Source organism: Enoplosus armatus, chromosome 14 (assembly GCF_043641665.1).
Source record: "Enoplosus armatus isolate fEnoArm2 chromosome 14, fEnoArm2.hap1, whole genome shotgun sequence".
Lineage (NCBI taxonomy): Eukaryota > Metazoa > Chordata > Actinopteri > Centrarchiformes > Enoplosidae > Enoplosus > Enoplosus armatus.
Genome location: NC_092193.1, coordinates 9,744,420 through 9,769,125, shown reverse-complemented (window position 1 = coordinate 9,769,125; position 24,706 = coordinate 9,744,420). Strand labels below are relative to the sequence as shown.

At 41.1% G+C, this 24,706-nt stretch overlaps 3 protein-coding genes across 4 annotated transcripts; 1 reads left to right on the top strand and 2 right to left on the bottom strand.

Annotated features, from left to right (window-relative positions):
* Positions 1–12,462: 12,462 nt before the first annotated feature.
* Positions 12,463–19,141, bottom strand: snap47 (synaptosome associated protein 47). Of its 2 annotated transcripts, none has more exons than XM_070919480.1 (6): positions 19,115–19,141; positions 18,255–18,776; positions 17,633–18,135; positions 17,192–17,316; positions 14,158–14,359; positions 12,463–12,991 (listed from the first exon to the last, which is right to left on the bottom strand). In XM_070919480.1, exons 2-5 carry the CDS (start codon positions 18,749–18,751, stop codon positions 14,213–14,215), a joined length of 1,272 nt encoding a protein of 423 aa, XP_070775581.1. In that variant the 5' UTR covers positions 18,752–18,776; positions 19,115–19,141; the 3' UTR covers positions 12,463–12,991; positions 14,158–14,212. The 2 variants fall into 2 exon arrangements, with proteins under 2 accessions (XP_070775581.1, XP_070775582.1); XM_070919481.1 differs by lacking the exon at positions 19,115–19,141 and adding an exon at positions 18,897–18,931.
* A 297-nt stretch (positions 19,142–19,438) lies between these two features.
* Positions 19,439–21,581, top strand: jmjd4 (jumonji domain containing 4). Its single transcript, XM_070919066.1, has 6 exons — positions 19,439–19,911; positions 20,011–20,176; positions 20,265–20,390; positions 20,475–20,742; positions 20,846–20,992; positions 21,093–21,581. The coding sequence occupies exons 1-6, from the start codon at positions 19,659–19,661 to the stop codon at positions 21,426–21,428; spliced, it is 1,296 nt and encodes a 431-aa protein (XP_070775167.1). The 5' UTR covers positions 19,439–19,658; the 3' UTR covers positions 21,429–21,581.
* A 31-nt stretch (positions 21,582–21,612) lies between these two features.
* On the bottom strand, positions 21,613–24,452 carry iba57 (iron-sulfur cluster assembly factor IBA57). The gene is made up of 3 exons (XM_070919065.1): positions 24,064–24,452; positions 22,400–22,749; positions 21,613–22,286 (listed from the first exon to the last, which is right to left on the bottom strand). Exons 1-3 carry the CDS (start codon positions 24,414–24,416, stop codon positions 21,895–21,897), a joined length of 1,095 nt encoding a protein of 364 aa, XP_070775166.1. The 5' UTR covers positions 24,417–24,452; the 3' UTR covers positions 21,613–21,894.
* Positions 24,453–24,706: the final 254 nt, after the last annotated feature.

Sequence of the window (24,706 nt, the reverse complement as noted above, 5' to 3'; positions counted from 1 at the left end):
GCCTTTTTATGAGAGAAACCTTCGAGGTGGGTAAAGATCAAAGATAATTAGATTGACTATGAATTTTAAAAAATGACGTGGCTGTAACTTTTGGGAATGCATTACCCCTGAGGCCGTGTAGTCTGAGCACAGGATGACATTCTTAATCATTCCCCACTTACAGGAAGTCAGTTTGGATGCTGAGATTATAAAACAGTCCTGACCTTAAACACATGGCCTTTACCCTGTTTGCCTGTTTGGCTGTGTTGCAGACGTGCAACTGCATAGCAACAGTACAGGAAGATACAGTAGCACCACCTTGTGTTGTGGCACAGTCAAAAGGTTAAAAGGTCTGCAAAAATACCTTTTTTTAATCTTCATCAAACTTAACTTAACATTAACAGGGAAACTAAGTGGACAGAATGGTCCCTAGACTGAGGAACATAAAAGACCTGCATTATTAACATTAAAGATAAAGAAAATTAAGCTCACCAGTGATGCAAGGAAAAGAATAGAGACCAGAGATGCGTAACATAATCTCATAATCTTTTAATATAAGGCAACTTTCGCTCTTGAGAATTTCTTACACAGCCGGTGACGAAGCTGGGCGGTATGAGGGCATCCCCTTGGCCTTTATGTCTTACGCACAGAGAAGAGGAGAATGGCTTGTGTTGGCTATTCCTCTAGCCAAACGCAGCCAGACACTGAGTTGTTCTGGCATAATTAGAACCTGCTGCAGATGTCTGAAGTATTACCTCACTGCAAAGAACACGGCTTCCCCAGCTAACAGCCCCAGCTGGCTGGATCTGGATTCTGTTCCACTACTGATCAATGGGGAGCTCCCTGCACTTACAGCCACCACTGGTGCTGTATATTGACCGGATCGAAGAGGAGGAGGGGCGCTGAGGGTACAATTTGCTCTTCTATCAAGCTCTTTGCTGAGTGGGAGCCAGTTTTCTCTGTATGGAACTGCGGCTGTGTGTCTATAAGGGCCTCACACTGATGGTCATCCAGAAGAAACCTTTTCCTCAACACAGATATGAACTTTATTCACTGGGAGGACTGGGCTCTCCTCCTTTTTGATGGATGTTTCTTTGCTGTTCTGGTGTTGAAAATGTGCTTATACAGACACCAGGGGAGCCGGTGAAGTGAGTGCATGCTCCGCAGTTTGAGAAATGAAAACTGTATCTTTCCACTGCCATTCACTAAGTACTCAGAATTCATTAATAAAGAGATTATTACAACACTTATATCATATAAGGCCTTGTGCTGTCATTGCACAGGCACTTTAATGTCTATGTGCACTTCCCCAGTGGCAAAGTATAAGCAGAGTCTCAAAAGTATAAGCATGTGAGGGACAGCCTGGGGATCAAGGCCGTCTCCAAGGTCTCCTAACTGCCTGAATCTAAACTTAAGGTCATTCCTCTGCTGCTGGACCAATTACCCACGCACGCAGCTCTGCGGAGTCTCAGCCAGACGCTTTGGCTGAATTGTTCCAGGACATCCTCCTGTGGGTTTACATTGGAAATATGGGCTGCCATCGACTGACATTTTTTCATCAACTAACCAATACACAGAGGACGTGAGGGTTTGATTTTGTACATGCCAGTTGCAGTAAGTGGCTGGTGGACATACATTTGCATTGAGGCAAGAATTATTTCTTAATTTCTTGTCTCTTCTTTCCTTTTTATAATCACTAAAGGTGCATTCAGTGACACATCATTGCTCGTACTTCTAAAACACATTTTAATAATTGTCATATCTCAGAGGAAATGTGTAATTACTCCCTGATATTTTCTCAGGGATGTGAATGCTTTTAGTATCCGAGACATAGTGTCATTGACATCCGGCACATATTTGTAGACGCTGTTTGGTGGGGTGAGTCATGTCATGACTCGTCTGTATGTGTGTTCCATAACCCCTGGTCCCTGCAGAGAATCTCATTACAAGGAAAATTCTGGTAATTGTTTTTTTGTGACGGGAGGAGGAATCTAGATATGTCAAGGCACAGACGAACACCGTGTTGGAAAGTTTGCAGAGTGGAAGTAATATTAATGACAAGACGTAAAGACGCAAAAGGACTGCTGTGTCTACTGCCCTGATAGAAAATCCTGAAAACATCTCAAAGCAGCTGTAATCAATACTTATATTCACAGTGGATCAATCGACTATGTATAATGTAAAAGGGCTCACTCAGAGTGACTAACCCACACAGGTTACTCAACTCTGCAGAGCTCTACGGAGTGTTTTAGCATCTTTTAGCTTGTTTTGGTTTCATGGCCTGCAAATTTACTGTCTTGTTTCACTCTCATCATTATGTTTCAGTGAAAAAAACTCTAAAAACCCACTGCACACAACCAGCAGACAAAGTTAGCGACTAGCTAACAAGCAAAAGAGCCATATATTTCCCTCAGGAGTTGGTGGAGACCAAAACAGAACTAAAAGGAGAGTGAATATTGGACTTACATTCGTGAGGTGGACAGAAACACAACTCCAAATGAAATTCTAATGTTGTTCTGTGTCTGCTGGATGTGTAAATATGCAACAGTTTGCAAACATGTTGGCTATATCAGCATAAGGTGAAAATTTATCATTGTTGTGGTTAAAGCTAGTTGTGCTGCTCCCAAGTGGACAAAATTAATAATTGAATGCAGCTTTTAAACAGCACTTATTTTGTTTAAAGATCATGGACATGAATTATAGTCTTTGGTGATATCTACATTATATCTACATTTTTCGGCACAAGTTTGCTCTGGTGTACAAAAGTTTTCAATGAAATATTTGATGATTGTCTCGTATAAAAATAAGTAAAGTAAGTTCACACTGCATGTACGGTATGTGTATGTGTAAGGCCAAATTCACTGCAGCACAAAAAAGGTTAATTTCAGCCTCTTTTTATTTTAAAAATGAACATGCTCTGTTCCCATTGAAAGCCCCCAGACAGAGCGTGTCCGTTTTGATTTATGGAGAGGAAATAGTTGCGTTCTCCTTGCGGGTGGGCCCGTAAAACCCGTACTCCCCCCCCATTCTGGTGTGGTGGCCTTGTAAGCTGCAGCGTAAGCCCAAATCACAAGAGGTCATCATCTCCAATAGTCAGTCGCAAGTCTTAAATTACGGCTTGGTCACTGTAGGGAAATATTCCCAGATGTAGCTTCAGTTTGAGGGGTGAACCAGAGAGAAGATACTTGATCACCCCAAACACTCCACAGAGGAAGGGCTGTCCTTTGTGCTCCTTAAGAGCGCAGAATGGAGTGAATCCCTCGATCATTGAGAAGGAAAGAGAAGCTGGCTCTGATTCAAGCAAGAAAATGTATTCGAAGAGTAAATCTGATGCATAGCAGTTACTTTAAATGATGTGCAAGACAATGAGCGCAGAGTATTCACTTGTTATGAGGGGAGTAATGTGTGAACTGACATATGAGGGTAATAATAAAACCAGACATGGTGTCATAGTTGAACACTCATTTACTGCTTCTCTGGTTCTCAGTACGTTTTCAATGGACTGTAAAAATGCAGGATGTGTCCCATGAATTCACATAATCGATGGTGGTTATTACCTCCCCAAAGACCTCAAGGAGAACGTATCAAGAGCAGGTGTGCACATATAAAAACCATAACAAAATCACAGCATATGACTTTGCAAAATGAAGAGATTAAATAACTTTATTCGACACCTGAAAAATAATAATACTGCGCACTGGGCATATGAAACTAAAGCAATCATCCAAGGAGGTTAATAGGGGTCCATAGCCATGAAGGGAAATATTATCGGAAAGCAGTCCAAAACAGTTCAGATATCGTGCGAGTCTACAACAAGGTAAGTCATTTTCCTTGTCATCCTTCCATGGTCAGGTCCAATTTAATGCTTACGCAAAGCTGTGACATCTATGTTGGCCCACTCATTGGGGAGGCATGATGTAATTACAATTAGGTGGTTGGTTTTGGTATCACCTCAACGTGATGTTCTCATGTCGTCATTGAATGATGTGTTTCTGTGCTCGGAGGATTGTAGACCCCGATGGCCCTAGCTGCTTCACAACTCTGCAGCTGATCTAACAAACGCAACATTTACTCTTGGTCCTCTCAGAGGTCCATCATATCTCTACGGAAAACAAATTGTGAGCACCAAACTAATAAATTCTAGCGCTAATACGTCGTGAAATGTTAAACCACTATAAATCAAGTTAAGGAACCTGACAACAATGGGCGTGAGCAAGTTAGTGACCCACCAAAACTCTGGTCTTTCACCCACTGGAGTTTCATGAGAATGAATTAAAGCACAGTAGGTTAAACACAGTATATATTCAGTAATAGGATGTGAACAAACTGGACTTTTTTTACTTTTTGGGGGGAATAAATATGATAATCCAATGTTTCTGATCTGCTACTTTTTTTCAATTCATATAAATAATTAAGAGTAATGAAATGATGAATGGAATAATGACATTTCCTTACAAGCTATGCTTTTGTATAGAGCTATACAACTGAATTATTTTAGATTTCAACAGGCTCAATTTAAAGAAATGTGATAGCACAATTACTGATACTAAAATATTTTAAATTGTGTGAATGCTAATGGCTTCCAAATCAGACAGATGATAACAGGCTATTACTTGATGATGCATCTTAAAATACAGATCAGGATTTGGTCCACTCAGCAGTTAATGCATTTACATTTAAAAGGTACATTGAGTTAGTTAGTTAAGGTTAGTTTGAGACTATAGTTTGCCATTTCATTATCACAATCCCTCAGACACATAATGTAACAGGTCATGCATAGCCTCATTTGTAAAACTTAATGAGGATTATACAATTGGCTTACTTTGAAACCAAAAGTACCCTACAGCAAAATGAATGGCCTTGACATAATGTAAGTTCACACCCAGATGTACAGTTTAAACAGATGTGTATAATCAAAGAGTTTAATTAATGCTTCTATTGATATAGATAATGATGATGCAATAAATCTTTGTCGTTGTGTTTTCAAACTGTTCTTTTACACTCATATCAGAATGGTCATAAGTCACTTAGCAGCCAGTGTACCACATGGACTACATGTCAGCCAGCTGTTTTATTAAAAGGGAAACTCATCATATGTGCTCCTGTTTGCAGATGTAAGCAATATTTAATGATTTACCCCTCTAATTTGGAGATTAAAGCTCACCACTAATGACAGAACACCACAGTAACTTATAGATCTCCTTCTAGTCTTGAAAACCACAGAGGAGGAGAGGAGGGCGGAGAGTGACGCACTTTGTCATATATATAGACCCGGTGATTCCACCTCTCTCTCACCAGAACGGAAGGAATTTCTTCATAGATCCACCCCACACATACATACACACATACAGAAAAATAGCGCTAACATAGGAACCTAAAATGAATGTGCAGCCATTCTTGTGAATATAATGCTTAATAAATGTGTATTTTACAACAGTCACTATACAGTTATTAAGTTAAACTGTGAAACAATCAGCATATGTACAGAGTTTATATTTGCTGTCTAGGCTCTGACCTTGTCACTCCCAGCAAGCATAAAGCAACTTCAGCAAGGGAGAGATTGGGGCGTGACAATAATTTTTCCCCCTGGTGGCAGGTGGTAAATTAGCAGCCACCAGACGCCCAAACATTATCTCAAGAAGACCTCCAGCAGGAGAGCACTGAAACAGAGCAAAGAGCCAAGACACCTGCTCAATAAGCATATTTGAACAAGCAGAAAATACCTGGGTGAAGTGAAGCAGCGATTCTGATCATTTCAGCAGAGAATCGGCAAGGATTGCCACAATCCAACGGTGTGACAGCACAGACAGGAAACGCTGGCGTTATGCTTGAGGTGAACTGACAGCTAATATGAAGAATGGTAGATGAACAGAAATGCAGGCAGCGGCGAGGAACGCAGTGCAAATATGATGATTTCCTCCACAAATCCATCCTAAAGCGACTTGATTGGAGCTGTTAGCCGGCAGCAGCAAATAGACAGTCTTTTTGTGTAGGGTGAGTTTAATGTAAGATGTAAGATGTAAGCATTGAATGGAGTGCATCATGTGAGTGTGGCAGTGCAAATCACACAGACTCCATTCCATTAGTGCTATGTGTCAGAAAGTTTGACCTGTGCTACAAAAACAATGACACAACATATATTAAAACTCAATTCTGACCGGGGATTGTCTAATCAAAGTACATCATTATTAACTGTTATTACCACCAGTGTAAGACCACATAACATGATCTTTTACGTTTACTAAGATCTATGTATCAGTGTCAAAGAGTATGGTATCAAAGTTTTCTTACGTTTTGTTTTTTTGATGCCTGTAACTTACGGTAAGTGAATGGTTAAATGCTTTGGAAATGGTCAAGATGAATGACAAATTATACTGCGCTGTGAAGTCAAAGCTTGAAAACCTCACAACCACTGTGTAACTGTATTGTTCCAGACAATCTTACACATCAGATCCAGTCTGGAATTGTTTTTGGGATGAAGTTGGGCTCCTTCTTTCAAGAAGAGAACGCAAATATTCAAGTTTCTGACTCTCAAAACATTGGTCTACCACAGGTGCAAGTTTTCCATACCAATTAGCAAGTGCTCCACCCACAAATTTTCCATCAAAATAAACTGGGAACACATAAAAAATGCACATTAAAATGGGAGTGATTGTCTTTGATATTCAATGCTTTAATTGAAACCAGGCGGCAGAATTACAGAGCTCTGTTTTGACGGCTCCATGGTTTCCATCAGTAAAAGGGGATTCCTGAGTGATATCCTGAGGAACACTAGATTTCCTTTTAGAGGAAAACCAAACAGGGTAACACGTCATTGTTTTGCATTGGCTTCATGGTCAATCGGCATTACAGTTTTTTTTTTTCTGTACCTGTAATGGACACTGGGTCAAAGGTTCACACTCCTTCTGTCTGCCACTCACACAGTTTGCACATAGGTTCAGTAACCACCTCACATATGGCAGGGCTGGGTAAACATCTGGTAATCTTTGTTTCAGCTTTTCAATAGCTCACCAGGCTATGGTCTCTCTGTGTGTACTCAATCTTCTCCAATTACATAGTCGCTGGCTGCTCCCCTGAGGTTACGTGGACAACCATTTGGGATTGCGGAAGGAGTTTCCACAAAATAGGTGTTGTCCAAAAATTCCTTGCAGTTATGGAAATAAACCCACAAAAAGAGAATGCAATATAGAGACTGGGAAGAGTAGAGACAATGAGCTTATGGGCATGCCTTTTGGGTACATTTAACCAGGACTTGTTTTCTTTTGTTTTTAACTTTTTCATCTCCAAAATCTGCGATGAAGTGAAAGAATTTAAGAGGCAAAATCTTTCAACAGGCATTCACGTAAAAACAGACAAAACCTTTAATGGCTCATTATGTTTTTAGTTGTGCTAAAGAAGAGAGGACATGTATAAATTGCTGGACCAAGAGCATAACAAAAGTTTCACTTTGTTTCTGAATCAAACCCATTCTTAGGCCAAAGATGGTTACAATTATTCTTTCCGTTTGTGGTTGCATTGACTTCAAAAAGTCGCAGCCCATGGTATTAGGCTGGCGGCTTCCTTTATGGAAGTTCTTCAAAGAACACGTCACAACAATTCCAATCTGAACTTGAAGGTCCACACCCTCCTTACAGGCCCAATCTATTGTCCTGGCATGGCTTTACCTACTTTGTCAAACTTGCAAGGCTCTTTGCCTTGTGTTGATGCAAAGATATGACCAATGTTGCCCATTCATTAATTTGCATTCATAAACTGGTGCATCTGGGCAATGACTTCACAGGTCCCACTGTCAAGTTCTTACCATGCTGGCAGAGAGCCAGGTGAGACGGCCGGCCCTTGCTCCTTTTTCCCAAGTTCCACCCAGACGCTGCGTGCGCTGTCATCCTGCTGAAATGTAAACCCCAGATTCAGCTGTGTTTGTTATGGTTGCGCCGGCCCTCAGTGAACACATAACGCTGTCACAACGTAGCTATAACAGCGGGGCAATATTTCAACAACAATCTATTTGGTCAGCTGCAATTACATCACTAGGTGGTCAAACACATTAGTTTGCTGGAATGATAATTAGGATTATTTCACAGGCAGTCTTAGCAAGGGTCCTAGACGCTGGTCGTATTTCCTAACACACCTCGACATTTAATACAGAAGTTTAAGTCAAGTGCTTTTAAGTATGTTTTCACAGTGTCTGAACTTGACCCCACTGGACTGTGTTCACAGGAGCACCATCATTACTGTTTTTGCTGGGGATGCTCTATTTAACAGCAGGGCCTGCTATACTCCGTTGTCTCCTTTAATCATCCGGCTACAGTATAAACAATAGTTTAGACTGAACACTGGTGTTGCCCTTGAGATCACTGGCCTGCTGCACTAATGGCTATTTACTTTCCAGGGAAAATAAGTAACCAAGAAAGTCTATTTTTATCCTGGAATGACCCCAGTGTCAACCCCACCGAGGTGAGGGGGGGACACATCCTTAACTTTAATCAAACTGCCGGCCCTGCAGGCTGCATGCTAGTGCAACAACCTTCGCGTGATAAATTTTTTTCCTGTCCTCTGGTCAGCTCATGTGACCCAAAGTCACTATAACAGATTCCAAGAGGATTTAATGTTAAAATATAAATCCATAGTCTGTCTGCGACTAGCTGGGGGTCTATGCAGTGTGGCATCAGTTGGGTGGGTAATTTATAGTGGGAGCTAAGTGTTTCCATTTGCAGTAAGAGCCACTAAAAACAGACTCGCTGAAGGTTTCTGGGGGGCCTGCTTGTAAAAGTTCTGATGCAGTGTGAGCTGGCTCATGGCCTGACAACCTGTTTGGGGAGCTGTATAGATGGGGTTTTAATGAATACATAATCCAGCCATCACAAAGGACTCTTCACACTTGCCAAAGTTGCAACTTAGGACTGTTGTGGTCTTATTCACCTAATGCAGAGGAGTGGGATGCTTTTTTAAAGGAGTTTTCCCAAAGAAAATAAACAAGACCTGCAAAGAAATTTCTGTTGTTGGTTACTGTTACTGTGCTTTGCATACGCAAAGATTAAAATACAGAGCAGCCATTAATTTCAGCTACTAAGATCAAATATATGACCCTGAACCCAAGAAAATGTTGATTTACATTTACATGTGTACTTCATACCCAGTAGACAGCACTGTACCCCACACAGTACCTGACCCCACACAATGTAAATGCAATATTTTTGAAACTCATCACCAGCAACTCACTGCTGCCCTCTACTGAATCCAATGCTTTAACAATAATTTTGTTTTTTTATGGAATATTTTGTCACCTCATGGACAGCAGGATGATTCATTAAACTAGTTAACCCTGCGTTTTGTTGGCTGGGGGTGAAGAAGAATCATAACAGGACAAGAGATCTGACTCAAGTTGTTAAAAACGCCTTATACAGTACAATGTTAACATAATTAGAATCTGTTTTTCTGCTGAACTGTTCCTTTCAGTTGAACATATCACTATATCACATATCACAGTAACAATACTGAACAAAGTAACAAGCAATACAGTGCATATATGCTGGAAAGGCAAGCACTTCAGCAGAGTTCAGGTAGGTTGTAATGTGGGATTTCACCTGGAGCTGATTTGAGACTGATACTACTGTATAAAACCGCAGCCAAGTTTGGTTTGGCTGCCTAGCTGTTAACTCTGTCGCACAGAAATGAGAAAAGTTTGTGAAATAAAAGCCAGAAAACCAAAGTGCGCCTCAAAGACCAAGGAAAACATAACAATAAGTGCAAGAGCACATGATATCATCATGCAGCTCAGCATCTGGGAAAGTACCATATTAACAGCCATGCAGAGCACATTTATGGTTTGACAAAACCAAAGAAAGATCCGAATCCAAACAATGTATGTACAAAGAATGTAAGGTTAACTTATGCCTGTAGAGTAATGTCAGAAGAGAAAATGTTACCACGATGATAGCCAGACACAAGAAGATGATGTTGAGTATCATATCACTTTCTGTCGCAGACTACATATACACTCCCTGGTTGGACTCAAGCACCTTCCTTCCAGGAACGTTTTCTCCCAGTTCTAACATTAACCAACAGGCCTTATTTCCTGAAACCAGAAACTCCCTGAGCAAAAGGAAACCCAGCAACACCTGCACTAGTAAGAGGACGGCCAGGACGTGAGTCCAAAATCAGGCCATTAGACCGAGACATGCTCTAATAGTGCACTGGAAGTGAAATTTCTCTAATGTTTTGTTAATATATTCTAGGTCTGCTCAACATCAACAATTACTCATACATTTATACGTGTAACTGGTGACAGATACTGTGCATTGCTAAAACACATTATCCAAATAAGAGCACGTGATTCGAAAAGATAATTGCTGCCTTATTTAAACTTTGCCAAATAAAACAAGAAATAGGAGTGAAGTGCTTTAACTTTACAAATATGTTACAAATAGACATTGAAAAACATATTCCTGTGGATGATGACTCTGGTCTTTTTGTATTGCAGTCACATGGCTCTATATTTTGGAGCGCACTGCAACCCACATGTGCCCTCGTAGCCCACAGACTTGGGCTGTTTTTTTTCCGAGCAAGAGTTGATTGATTGGCCATCAACGGAGACACGCTCCTCGAATGAGAGCGCTCGCCACAGAACTATCGAGTAAACAGACTTGGAAGTCAAGGCCAGCAAAATCCCTTGTGTCTCCATACCATCCGTTAGGAAGGCAAAGCCGGATCTCATGTATCTGTGGTCAGACAAGACCGCCACCACTTCCTCGTATTGCAAGGCTGCTTCAAAACCACGCCAGTGTGTGCTTTATTTCCCTAACCTTTTTTAAGGGTTGGAATTCACATAACCATGTGGTGTGCTTCTGGAGTTTGGGATCTCCAAAATCTCACTGTTTATCACTCAAATCAACAAAAATAAACAGTCCACAGAGAAAACATTTTCAACCGTGCTAGAGGAACTGTTCATAATGTCATAACTAGGCATCCCTTTTGTGTTATCATGTGCTTGTGCTTTCAGACTCACATCTTTCATGGTGGGCTTGGTTTAACAGAAGTGATAAGTTCATGCTAACTGGGACCAGACTGTTGAGTGAGGCTGTCGGTCTTCTTTCAGACCCCTTTGTGTAAGGCGTCTTCCTGATATATAATTGAGTGCCCAACCACTTGCCAAATCAAATCTGGTCCACTGTGGACATAAAGCAGCCCCCCCCCTCTTGGTGAAAGTGGTCAACTGATGCCAACAGAACGTTATAATAGTAGAGCGTATAAAATGAGCCACTTCCACACAACAGCATGCACAGCGGCTGAAACAGTAATTAACATCCGTTTCTAGTTTGCACATGTTTTGATATTCTCTGTTGCAATTTGTCACATGGGATCCGACTACGAGGGGCGTTGCCTGTTGACTTTTTGTTAAGAAAGAAAGCCTGGTTAGGATTCAGGAGGCTCATTTCACTGGCTCTGAGTTCTTCCAAACAACTAAACCTAATTTGCTTTCCAGTTAATAAATTATGTTGTTTCTTCGGCTTTAATGGTCATTTTATGCCAGGATACTATACTCCAAGTGTTCTGCCGATTTCAGTCAATTGGTTGTTCAAAACCTTCAGCTTGCCTTTAAAAATATTTCCAAGGCCCTCATCTCCAACTGGTGTTAAAAGGCGATAAAACCCATATTACCTTGTTTGCAAGAGCTTAAAATTCTCAACTAGTGAGATCCACATGTTGCCTAATTTATCTTCCAAAACACACGTTGGCAACAGTTAAGAAACTGAGGGTGAAAACAGCACCTATTTTACAATGTCTTGCAGAACAAAGGGTGTTGTTTCTTTTAGTTCGTAATTAAGGAAACACTTTATGAGGATGCTGTCAACACCTTTACTCAGACTCAGGCCTGTTGATGCTGTTTACAACTTAGCCCTTAGGTTCATGGGATAAACATACTGTTTACATTACAGTTTATGTGTATCATGGTGACAAACTTTTCTTTCAGAAAGGCTGCTGCAAATCTGTCATTCTGCATCATTCATTTTGAGCCACATTTCATTTGGGGTTCAGTATTCACTCTGTTTTTTGCTCTGTTTTGGTCTCCACCAACTCCTGGGGGAAAATATCTGGCTCTTTAGCTACTAAATGATCCACTATGTTCACCAGCTAGTCACTAACTTTGTCTGTCTGCCATTTGGTGCTGGGTAGGTGGCGTACTGTGGATTCATCAGAGTTTTTTTTTTTTGCTAAAAACAACTGCAGCTAGAAACTGATGAGAGCACTGAGTGAAACAAAACAATGAGCTGAAAGACGCTGAAATGTTCCACAGACCTGAAGGGAACCCTAACTGTGGGTTCGTCACGCCGACCGACACCTTTTACATAATTTGATCCATTGTTAATATATTTTTAAAAATATAGCAGCTTTATACCAACAAAAGTATCTGAAATAACAAATGACTGATCTTATTTATAATAATTTGAAACTTATTGTATTTTATTGCAGATTATATGCTATTACAGGCTTCATGTATTCATTTGTTTGCTATAAGGAAGATGCAGATGTTCTTTTCCCTTTCATATTCAGAGCTAATTGTTTAGTTGTATCCAGCGTCAAGATAAATTTGGCATCATTAACAAAAAGAAGCCTCTATACAGCGTTGAAATCATTATTTTAAAAACATGGGACAGATATTTCAAGTTAAACTGACAGATAATTACAAGACCACAATAAAATCACTTAATTACAACACGTGTGTCAGTCATTTACAGATAATGCAGATTTAGAATTGTATCAATCTTTAGCAAGACATATACAGTAGATGTGGACCTTAACAAGGAGTATTTAATGTATAATATTTAAAAACAAAGAAGGGAGTGTTTTCTGTTCTGTTTTCAAGAGTCCCAGAACTTAGTTGCGCATTTACAGTCTTATATTGCTATTGATTGGACATTTTCACTTGATGCAATACAAAGCAGTAATATTGAGACATGCAACATTAAGCCACAGGAAACCGTGTCCAGAAAGGATAAGTGACACCTAGGACCTGAGAAAGACAAGTCATCAGGACAGAAATGGTTATAAAAAGGAATAATGGCAGTACATCATCAGAAACACAGATATTACTGTCATATTACTCTGTCAGTCTATGGCAAACTACTTCACCCAACTTACGTCAACAAGCTCAAATTTTATCCTTCACCAACAGATATGTCTTGCACTCCTATGACTCCTATGGAAACAACATGCAGTTTGTTTTAAATTCATTTGTGCAGAGAGAATAAATTAGTTAAACTAGTTAATGTCTATTTTTCCCTTCACTGTAGTCATTGTCATTGCTGTCTCCCTGCTGGGCCCGGGGGACGGTGTAAACTGCTATGTGTCTCCTCTGATACGTACGGAGTCATCAGCTTATATTTCACCTGCCAGCGTCACTGGGAGGGCGTGACATGTAATGAGGATTCATGCTATTCCCCCCAAATCCTATTCATGTGCCACGACCAATCAGAAGCAGTCACCAGTGCACAAGGATGTAATCCCTCACCGGCTTCCCACCACAGACATCACCAATAGGGTTCAGAAGGCTGAGCCAAGTCATATGCACCACTACCAGGCACTGAACCCAGTGCTGGGTGAGTTCAATTATGAGAGCACACTTTTCTCTCCACATAATCTGGCCCAAGTGGTGGTCAAGTATATCATTTGAATATGGCAACTCAAAAAAGTAAGAACATTTAAAAACGTGTTTTCAAAATGACAGTTGCGCGGCTGATAGCATCTAAGCCAAATGCAATGCTAACAATGCTAGCCACAGCTGCTAAGTGGTGCAGGACGCACATTCAGAGGGCAGAGCACAGACTTTACCGTTCAAAAAGATGGTTCATTCATCTCAGTCACACACGTTTTAATTGTTTCAAACGAAATAACAGCACACAAGGGATTAACCTATGAGCCCACATACGAAACACTAAATTTCTAGAAATACCTAGGTATGTTCTCGTTTAAAGTAATCACTGATGTGCAAATTTCAGGGATTCTTTGCTCTTAACATTGTTGCATTCCCCAGAAACCACTGACACTTGAACCCATGTGATTATTCCATCAAATGCAACACAAATCCTATGAACTATTTAGAGTATATGCACGTCCCTACGGCTGTACTCCAGTGTTCTCACACTGTACCGATCCCGTGAGGACAATGAGGAAGCTTACAGTGCATTTCTCAGGAGGGACAAGGCAACCGCATGTGTCTGCTGGACTGTCAGAGCTACAGCAGCCTCTTCATGCGGCAGGTGTGCTTCTCTATGTGCATGGTGGCTTGGTCAGTGGAGCTGGTCAGGACGTCCAGAACTTCATCCTGACGTTCCAGCTCCGTCTCTGCCTCCAGGGCAAGGTTCTTCAGCTGCATCAGCATCTGCAAACACACACACAAGCCAGTACTTACACACACACTCATTTTTTTAAGTAATTACACACTGGCCCCCAGTGAACATGGACAACTAAGGAGCAAGACACAAATAAAAGAAGATTAAATACTGAAACCTACAGAACAGTGGTGAGCAGTTGGAGGGTGGAACATGTGGACCATATGTGGGGAGGTGTAAAGACGGGGTCAGTGAGTTAGAAAGCAAGTGTGTAAGTAAAACAGAGAAAGAGGAGAAGATGACAGTGAAATTTTAATTTAATTCAGAGTTTTTTTTTCCAAGACAACAGCCTGCTGCTTAATGTCTGCAGATGAGAAAGGGTATTTGCAATTCAACACTGGCTATGATGCAATAACAGCTACTCACATGGCAGATATGATAATATTTAATTTATGCAGTCTATGAAAGTTGAGAGGATATTCAGAGAGACATCTTGGCTTATCTCCTGGGATCATTGATATCATACAATACTGTTTTCTGCTCTCAGTGGGTTAAGGAATAGTGCGCCTGCACCTCCATAGTCCAACATCTGTGTATGTTATGGTTGATGGAACAACTTAAATACACGATGATGTGCCAAGCAAAACCTAATAAACACTCCTCCAAACCCCACCACCATGGTTTCTAAACTAATATTATGTTATGCTACATATGCTCTCACACACACACACACTCACACTGACATTATGTCAGTTTTCACTGGCCGGTACACACGGACATTGCAACCGAGCACAGAAACAGTCCCAGACAGCAGTTTGAAAAACAGATAGTATGTCAATACACACCGTGGAACGACTGTATTCACTCAGTGAGGTCTGCGACTTTACAATTTCAACTGGGAGAACATGACTGAATCCCACCTTGCAGTTAACATTCACAGGAGTTTTGGTGTGTCATAGAAAAACATAGAAAATGAATATTTTTAGCTGCTGCTTATACAATGGTTAGAGGACTTAAGTCATGTAGAAACCCCTAAAATTAAACATTTAGGCTAGAACTAATAGAAAAATACATGAGCTAAAATGCCTTGTGCATGAGTGGGGTGATTTCAGGACTGTGAATTAACAGAAAAATACAGCACATGAAATCTAAAAAACGCTTCATCATTCTTATGAGTGAGCCAGTTTGTACTGTTAACAAGTAAGAATTTCCAACCTCAAACAATAATACTCGTATAAAAATGCTTGGACAAAGGGGAGTATTTGCTCAAGCACTTAGGGCAGCACATTAAACTGAGTGACCCTCTGTACAAGTTGCCCCACTGTAGATTCTAATCTTGACATGAATTACATTAAGAGTAGGGTGTGTGCAGAAGCATGGCATTAAGTCCAAATTGGCAGCCTTTGAAGTTTGAACCATTATCAGCTGTAGACAATACGCCATTTATAAACACAATAGAGAAGCCAACCTGTATGACTGGCCCAACGCTATTACTGCTATGATAAATGTGAATGTGACAAAAACAATAGTGAAACACTGTACATTGTTATTAAGTACAATAATTAACTAAATATTAGGTATAAAGTGTGAACAATGTCTCGTTTGAGATATGATTCATGCAGTGGATAAACAAAATAACGTGTCCTATCATGAAATAGGACTTTTAAGTAACTAAACCACAATGGAAAACATTGCAACAAAGGTGGGTCAAGTGCCCGGCATTTGTGAGCCCCAATATACTGTACATATTCATCACATTCTTACTTGTTGGTTTTAACTTCAAACCAACAAGAATTCCGAATTTTTCAGTTTGGCGAATATAGTCTTTACTTTTTCTGCTGCTCTCTGTGACATATTAAATCATGTACCAATTCTTTATCACCGTGTCTGTAATGTTGGTACAAATCAGTCTTATGTAGCTTTCATAACTCACATATCAAACATTGCTGAACATCTTTTATAGCTAACAAATAGCTCCAATTAAAGCCCAACCGATAAATTGGCTGGGCTGATATATCGACCGATTTTAGCTTATCGCAAATATATTGGTGTCTGCGTATAAGCCGGCTGATAAGCAACAAGAAACGTCAGTACAGAAATGCCAAAGATAAGTTTGAAGTTGTTTAGAATATTACAATGTTTTGTCAACCGGAGAGTACAGGTAAGTTAATTTTGTATTGTCCTTCTCAGTACATATTTTGGTCACATTTGGTCATTTATCTGTATCAGCCTCAGAAACCCACCATCTACAGTTCTAACTGGCATTCACACTGATATGTCCCACCTTTGTAGCAGTGATTGCAATGATGGTTTTGTTACTTCTGTGTTGGAGGTGTTTACATTATTTATCTGTCTCCTATATCAAATAAGCTTTAAAATGATCTTGGCACCAGGTCGTGGAGCCTTGGTGTCATCTCATTCATCAAGTCTACATTAATTTGTCTAAATACCGTATGTGATGTGTATCTAAGCATGGTGTAAGACAAGTAGTTTACAGAGCTACCTGGAAGAGTGAGTCGAATGCAAAAAAATTGTCTGAATCATAGGTTTGGATTTGCGTCACTGTGTAGGTCTTGCCACCACAGACCATGTCTGTAACATTTCTTGGTGTTGCGAGGTTCTGAATGGAAAGACGTTGTAAAGTCTGACCAAATGACTGAACAGGTTTCTTTCCCTCTCTTAAAACCAGGATGGACTTTGGTTTGTGGTCTCACTAAATAACATTTTAAACATACAGGATAAAAAATAAAATTCATTATAGTGAATTGTGGTTTGGAATGGGACAAAAAAATACATGCTACTAAAACCAGAGGGTAATTTACAATAATATACACAAATATGAAACATCTAAGTGACGCAAGTCATATTTAAACAGGTCTCACCTGTTTGAGTTCCTGGGCCTCAGCTTGACTGACAGATGGCTGGAGGACATGCACCTGCAACTGGGACAGATCTCCTGCAGGGACCTCCAGCGGAAGCTCTGTCTCTTGGCACCTCTGCAGCAAACCTGACTCCATGGGTGGAGATGGTGAAAAAGTGCAGAGTGCATATGTTGTTTATGAGGAAACCAGACAGTAAACTCAAAGTACAGCAACTGAGGCAATCAGGGTGAAGTGACTCATCAAAACACATTTCTGTCAAGGAGAGACACCAATAACCATGTCCAAAATTCATGTGGATTAAATGTTTTTACATGTGGCTACACACCTATAAATATACAGAGGTGGAAACATAGACCTTTACTGCCACTTAGTGGTCAATTTTATACTAAACATTGAAAACATGAAATAATGGGGCCTTTATTTATATTATCTGTGCCTTACCTTCATTCCAGTTTGGCCCCTGTGTGTCACATGGAGATGAAGCTGGAGTTGCCTTGAAAGCAGTGTATTCACTAGTGAACTCCACCTTCTTTTTGTACTGCATCTCTAACACTGACATTGCCTCCGGCATCTTGGCAGACAGGAACCTGTAGCATATATCGGGCTTCCCAATAAACCGCTGTCTAACAGTGATCTCATAAGGACTGTGCACCCTGACTTCGTCGATTTCATTTCGTTCGAACCGGTGAAGGAGTTGGCAGTTTGTGTCTCGCACCTCCAGTGAGGACACCAGCACCAACAAGCATCCGGGTTTTAAGTCAGAGTCCCCACCTTTGGTCACTACAGCTGGGATGCTTGCAATCACCTTATTTCTACCAGAGCCTCTGCCAGCTGCAGAAGCAGCTGCAGCTCTTGCAGCATCCTCAGCCTTGGCTTCTTGCTGAGTCTTCCAGGGGAGTTTACCAAAAGGCCACCAGGAGGGAGACTCCAGCTCTGACAAAAGTCTGCAACAGAGTACAAAGGGAATTCATAAGAGTGTATGACTTGTTTCACACGTAAAACATGAACAAGACTTCCAAATAAAAAAGTGCACAATATCACTGAGAAACATTTATATAATTACTTATCAGCCACGCCCAGATTGGAGTCAATCTTCTCCAGTCCCTGCATCATATTGTCAAACTGCTCTCCTTGGTGGCTGATGACTATGCCGGTGTCCTCCAGTCTTCTCTGGGCCCCTGCCACCAGGTTGATCAGCTCTCTGCCTTTAGAGGGTTGACACTCGGCCCCCCGGGGCTCTGAACTAGGGGACAGAAGGCGTTCTCTCCAGAAATGCTCTAGCACATTATAAACCACCACCCTGTTGGGCTTAAGGGAGCCGAACCAGTGTTTTACGTTGCCCTCTTCAAGCACCGTGAGAGTGCTGAAGATGAAACTGGATGACTCCATCTTGATCTCCATGATCCTGGAGAGGCGGAAGCTGGCAAGACTCTCCTTATTCTGGTTAGAGACGAAGCGCACCATGGTCCTGGTGATGGACAGGGTGCCGTTTTCCCACCGCTTCTCACTGTTGATGTAATAGGAGCCGGGCCAGCTGTGGATAGGGACGTCCCGGCTCATTCTGGAAGGAGATACACTGATTCACCTAGAAGGACATATAAGCCTCAATATTACACATGTACCAAACACAAGCGCTGTTTTAATCTACAATTACATCAGAGGGACACTGTACTGAGTAATCTCTCTGTCCTGATAGTGAACATACTTTCTTCAGTGTGTAATAAGGGATCCAAGCAGCAGATTAGCTCAGCTGAGGCGTTCACACTGACAGCTTCAGCTGTGGAGGAGCGACCTTTCTATAAAACTGACCGTATTACGAGTGCGTCATTATATACATATTATTGTTATAAACCCTTTTAGCGTGTATTACTTCCCCTTGGTAAAAATGATGTCCGCCCCGCAGCACATTAATCGGCATGTTACCTTATTGGGCTGAGCATTACGTTACCCCATACCCTTCTCAGTATCGGTGATGTTTATTACGGAAGTGACGTCACGCAAGAGTACAGCTGTATTTACTGTCCGACTTGAAAATGCTGCTGTCAGAAAATGCTATCACGACAAGGTTTGGAAAAATAATTATTGTTAGCTAGGACGACGGTTTCTGAGTTAGCCAAGATAGCGTGCAGCATTAGCATTAAATCAATTGAACCGTTAATATGATATGGTGACATAAAAATAAATAGACAAACGGTATTACACGTGCGTCGTACAGGAACCATAACGTTAACCTGCAATCTTCGGGATGGAGTCATATGCAGCGACCTGTTGTCAAATTATTAAATACGTTTTAGCATAGTGCTAGTTTTCTATCCTAATCCAGCCTTATTTTGACAGGAAAAGTGAAAAGACGTGCGCTATGTAATGTCAAAACAATCGACCCGCTAGCTTTTCCTTACCGTTTCTTGCTGTCCAAACGGTGACAGCTAAGCTCGCTAACTGGCTAGCCGAGGTCTTGTTTACCATTATGGACAGGGAGGCGTACCGTAACTGCTGCAGCCTGGTCAAAATACCAAGACAGTCGTATGAACAGTTTTGGTCTTCACATTTTGTAGATTACATCGACAAGGAGCTGAGCTACTCCAAATTTTTCAAGAAATACTTGCTTCCCAATCACCCATGTATGTTTTCAAGAAGGTTTACAGAGGACTGGAAGTGTAGAAAACAGTGGGTGTCTGAGGACGGGAAGCCTAATTTCCAGAAACTGCTGCAAGAGTTTGGTAAATAAGCCTGTTAACTAACTACCATAAATCATTATCTAGCTGCTGCTATGACTGGTGCCATGTGCTCTAAGCTCATTTGTTTGTTCTTCATCACAGATGAGACTCCTGTTCCTGTTGCAAACTGCAATGCAAAAGAGTACAATGCGAACCCTAAACAAGTTATGCCTTTCAAAGAATTTATACACTACTGGAAGGAATACATCCAGAATGGCCACTCATCACCTAAAGGATGTCTCTATCTTAAAGACTGGCACATGTCAAGGTATCGCTGAATACTGATTGAACTACACTTTGTTTGATACCAACAATGTGCAAAATATGTAACCATATTTTATGTTATTGATCTCCAGGGACTTTCCAGAACATAATGTTTACACCACACCAGTTTTCTTTTCTTCTGACTGGCTTAATGAATACTGGGATACACTTGAAGTGGATGACTACCGGTTTGTCTACATGGGACCCAAAGGCTCATGGTGTGAAAATAATATAATGTTGGCCCAGATTATAGCTTAGTGTTTTTGATTTTTATATAATCAGTTGCACTTTCTCGTTAACAGGACCCCGTTTCACGCTGATGTGTTCCGCTCCTACAGTTGGTCTGCAAACATCTGTGGCAGGAAGAAGTGGCTCCTGTATCCCCCGGGTCAGGAGGAGTTTTTACGAGACACTCACGGCAACCTCCCTTATGATGTAACATCAGCTGAACTTCGAGACAGAGGCCTTTTCCCACACTCTGAAGAAGCCTGTCAGCCTCTTGAAATTATTCAAGAGGCAGGTGAAATCATTTTTGTGCCCAGTGGCTGGCACCATCAAGTTTACAATCTGGTAAGAATTGTAAAGGCAACCAAATCGAAGCATTTGACTCCCAAATGACATATTGTACATTATGGGCTAATTGTGACTTCTCTCTTCAATGTTTGCCTTATAGGAGGACACCATCTCTATTAATCATAACTGGTTGAATGGCTGCAACATAGACATCATGTGGCAGTTCCTTCAGAATGAGCTATCGTCTGTTCAAAAAGAGATAAATGAGTGGAGAAACACGATGGACTCGTGGCATCAGCACTGCCAGGTACTTCAGGGATAAGACTGTTCAGCCTGCATGCTTTATAGAAACATGCTGCCACCATTTGTTTAATATCATATTTAAGGCCATTGCTGTTACTTTTCAGGTCATCATGAAGGCTTGCTCTGGTATCAACTATGGGGAATTTGCTTCATTCCTGAAAATCATTGCTGACAACCGAATGGCTTTCCTCAATGCGTGTTCCTCTGGGGATTCCTCCGATTACCCACGACATCTCTCAGAGACCCTCACCACACTTGGACCTTACCATGCTGCCTTTGACCTACAAAGAGTGGCTCACATAATTGAATGCCTTCTCTGCAATGAAGACTTTAAGCGGCTCGATCATTCAGCTTTGACTTTGCAGCCAGAAACCATGTTACAGCAAATTCGGGACACCATACAATCCACAAGGGGGCAGCATCTCCTTTATCAGGAATAAGATGTTCAGCAGTCTCAACAATGTAATAATCATCTGGAAATAGCTTGAATGAAAAGTGCCAATTTGTAAGGTGCAAAACAGATGATGACAAAGGTGTTGGTTTCAGATTAATTGCAATCTTAGATGTTGCCTGTGAATGGATAAATAAAAACAAATACACCAGTTGATTGAGTTTTTGCATATTTATTCAACAAAGACCAATACCATATCACAGCTGGTATATCCTGTAGTTTAGGGCTGCAAGTGACCTGTTAAATAGCATAATTTGGGGGTAAATAATACTTTATAATTTAAGAAAAATCACTCTAAAAGTAGGTGCAAACAAAATACTCACAAATATGGATTAGTGCCACACAGCTGTTAAGCAATGACAGTGTAACATACTGTACTTCAGGGTTCTGTCTATGAGAAGTCTGTCAGATGTGATGTACGTCACATTTGAGGGAACTATAAAACATCCTCCTCTTCAGTTGATTTTCACGTCTTTAGGCCACCAATCTGGCACAGAGACCTCAACTGTCACTGTGGTGTCGTCAGAAGATTTGAGCGTCAACACCTCTTTGGCATGAGCCATGCGGATTAGGCTCAGACCCAGCTCTCCAACCCCTGCTCGGTGCTTCCCAGCTGGCTTGCCCGACTGCGTTTGCAGCGCAGCTCCTTCCTCGAGGTCTTGGAGTGGAGCTGACAAGCGTACTGGCATCAGGCGTTTCCGAACCACCCCAGTGTGATGAGTCCTGGCTGTGAGCTCCTGTCCAATGTAACAGCCCTTGCTAAAGCTGATACCCTGCATGTAGACGAGATTTGACTCTAGTGGTAGTGCCACCCCAGGGGGAAGGTCCTTCACTCCCTCAGGAAGTCCTAGACAACAATGACAGCAGAGGAAATAAACAAAACTTTTCAAACATTGTCAAATCCTTACTTCTTGCCCCGTTACTCTAAATACAAACTGTATGTATTCTAACTGGTCTTACCAATTGCATAGCGATGTTTGTAATATTCCTCTGTGTCACCTTTCTGACATGATGTAATGATATCCAAGGGGTCAACTTGACTGTCCAACACCAATCTCCAGCCCATTTCCTGAGTTCGAGGATCAGTCTCCCAAACCAGAGCTTTGTCTGGGGAGGAGAGCTCCGGTTTACTGGCCTCTTGACCTGCATTCTTGTGCTTGGGAAGCACCGCCCATACAGAGAGCTCTGGACAGGGGTTCACATTGACCTTTCTGCGGAGCTTGTACACCTTCAAATGTCTCAAGATTGAGTCCTTAATCGTGCTGTCACACTCCAGGAAAACGCCGTGTCCTGCATCAACTTCTTTCAGACTGAAAGGAAATATGGCAAGTTTAGTTTCTCATGAAAATAAATTAAAATCCACAATAACAACTATACAACCAGTTAGCTCTAGAAATTATTTTTGGATGTTACAACATACTTTTATGGTGAGCAATTTATTTTCTCTCAATCTTCCAGGTCTACCTCAGTTAATGCATTTGTTTATTTCACAGAGAGACTTTGATTAGCACCTAAAGATGGGCATATCAATATATAGCTTTGTAACCTATTAATTTACCAAAATCTGACATCTCTTATATACATATATATATCTTTCTGTGATTCAAGTTTTTATTTGCTGGGCTGATTAGGTAACCTTGGGCAGAGCTATGATGGGAAATACATGACGTCACCAAAGTCCATGTGCTGATAAAAAATGATAAAGATCTAAATTGTCCCGTGCAACAAAACCAACAGGAGAGTGAGGAGATGTTAATCAAACAACAGTCTGTACACAGATTTACCATGAACCATAAATGTGTAGGGGCTTCATTATAACCAACTTGATTCTTGCTTCTGAGGAAATCACTAAAATCTCTTATGTGCTACAAATTGAATAACTACATAAATAAACAGAATAATAATGTGTCTGTAGTTGGATTAAAGGTCTACCTTGCAAGGCAGAGTTCACACTACACATTTGGCATCATTCACATATCAATAGCTACTATAAACTAGTATCTGCTGAAACTGTTCAAATGTTTCCTGACAGACTATGTTACAATGTTTCATGCTCTGTGTATTATTATCTATCCATCAAAATAGAGTTTTCACTGCATTTCACAAGCTTATTGTCCCCTTTTTACTCTACACTATCAGAGATGCTCAGAAAAACTCTCTATTACACTGGAAATATCTGAATATATTTGGCCAGTTGTCCTGCAAATAAAAAAAAGGTACACCATTCATATAGACTAGGTAAGTTTAGTCAAATAGCTGTTTAAAAAAGTTTTAAAGTTTATTGGAATAACATTTTGACAGCATCTCACTTCCTTTATTTGGTGAAGGTTGTTTCCTGTAGTTTTGCAACATGGGGTCACAACTGAGGACACACTTAGTGTGTCGGGTCAATCTTTTGCCACTATAAGACATTGGCTGGCAAAGTGACTGCCTTTTTCCATTTCACTGACCTCAGGAATGAAGAAGAAACAAGGAAGCTTAAATTTAGGAGTCTGTTTGTACTTGAGCCAGACTACACACACAGCCCTGAAATCTTCCACTAGGCTACCAGCAACTGCCTTACAAGATAAGCAGCCACACCCTCGTGTTTACTGAAAGTGTTTAAACGGTTTAATGCGGTGTACCTGTACAACATGATGTCATATAGTGTTCTTCCCTGTACATTTAGCATATGTGAGTACATGGCAGTGTGTCCGGGCTCCTCCAGCAGCCCCATGTCATTGGTTATAATCCCCTGAAGAAACGGGCTCGTGTCTTGTCCCTGGATTTTAAGTAAGGTCCTGTGAGGAAGGTGATAGCACACACACTGGCCAGACACATCATCTCTACCGTTACCCGCCTCCTGGCTGTACCTCCTGACACGGATCCCCGCTGGAGCCGAAACAGCGGAGAGAAACGTTACGCACAAATACCGACCGGTGTATTTTCTGGCATAAACACCGAGACACGCTCCCCTGGCGAAACACAAAACCCCCATGTTGTAAACTGTCACAAGGGTGTATTACCCGTCAAACTTAAGTGACTATTCCGCCTGCTAACGGCTACATAACAGAGGACTCTGGTAGAGAGAGCGCCATTTTGAAATCCCACAATGCATTGCTCGATAATATTGGAACACGTGTGTGACGCTATTTTGCTCGTTTTCCTCACATGTGGACAAAGCTGTTTTACTCGTACGAAATGTCTGTAACTTCACTTTCAGCCATAAAGTTACACCGAACTCTGGTCGTTTTTTACTGATTCTTAAACGGAATCAACAATTCACCA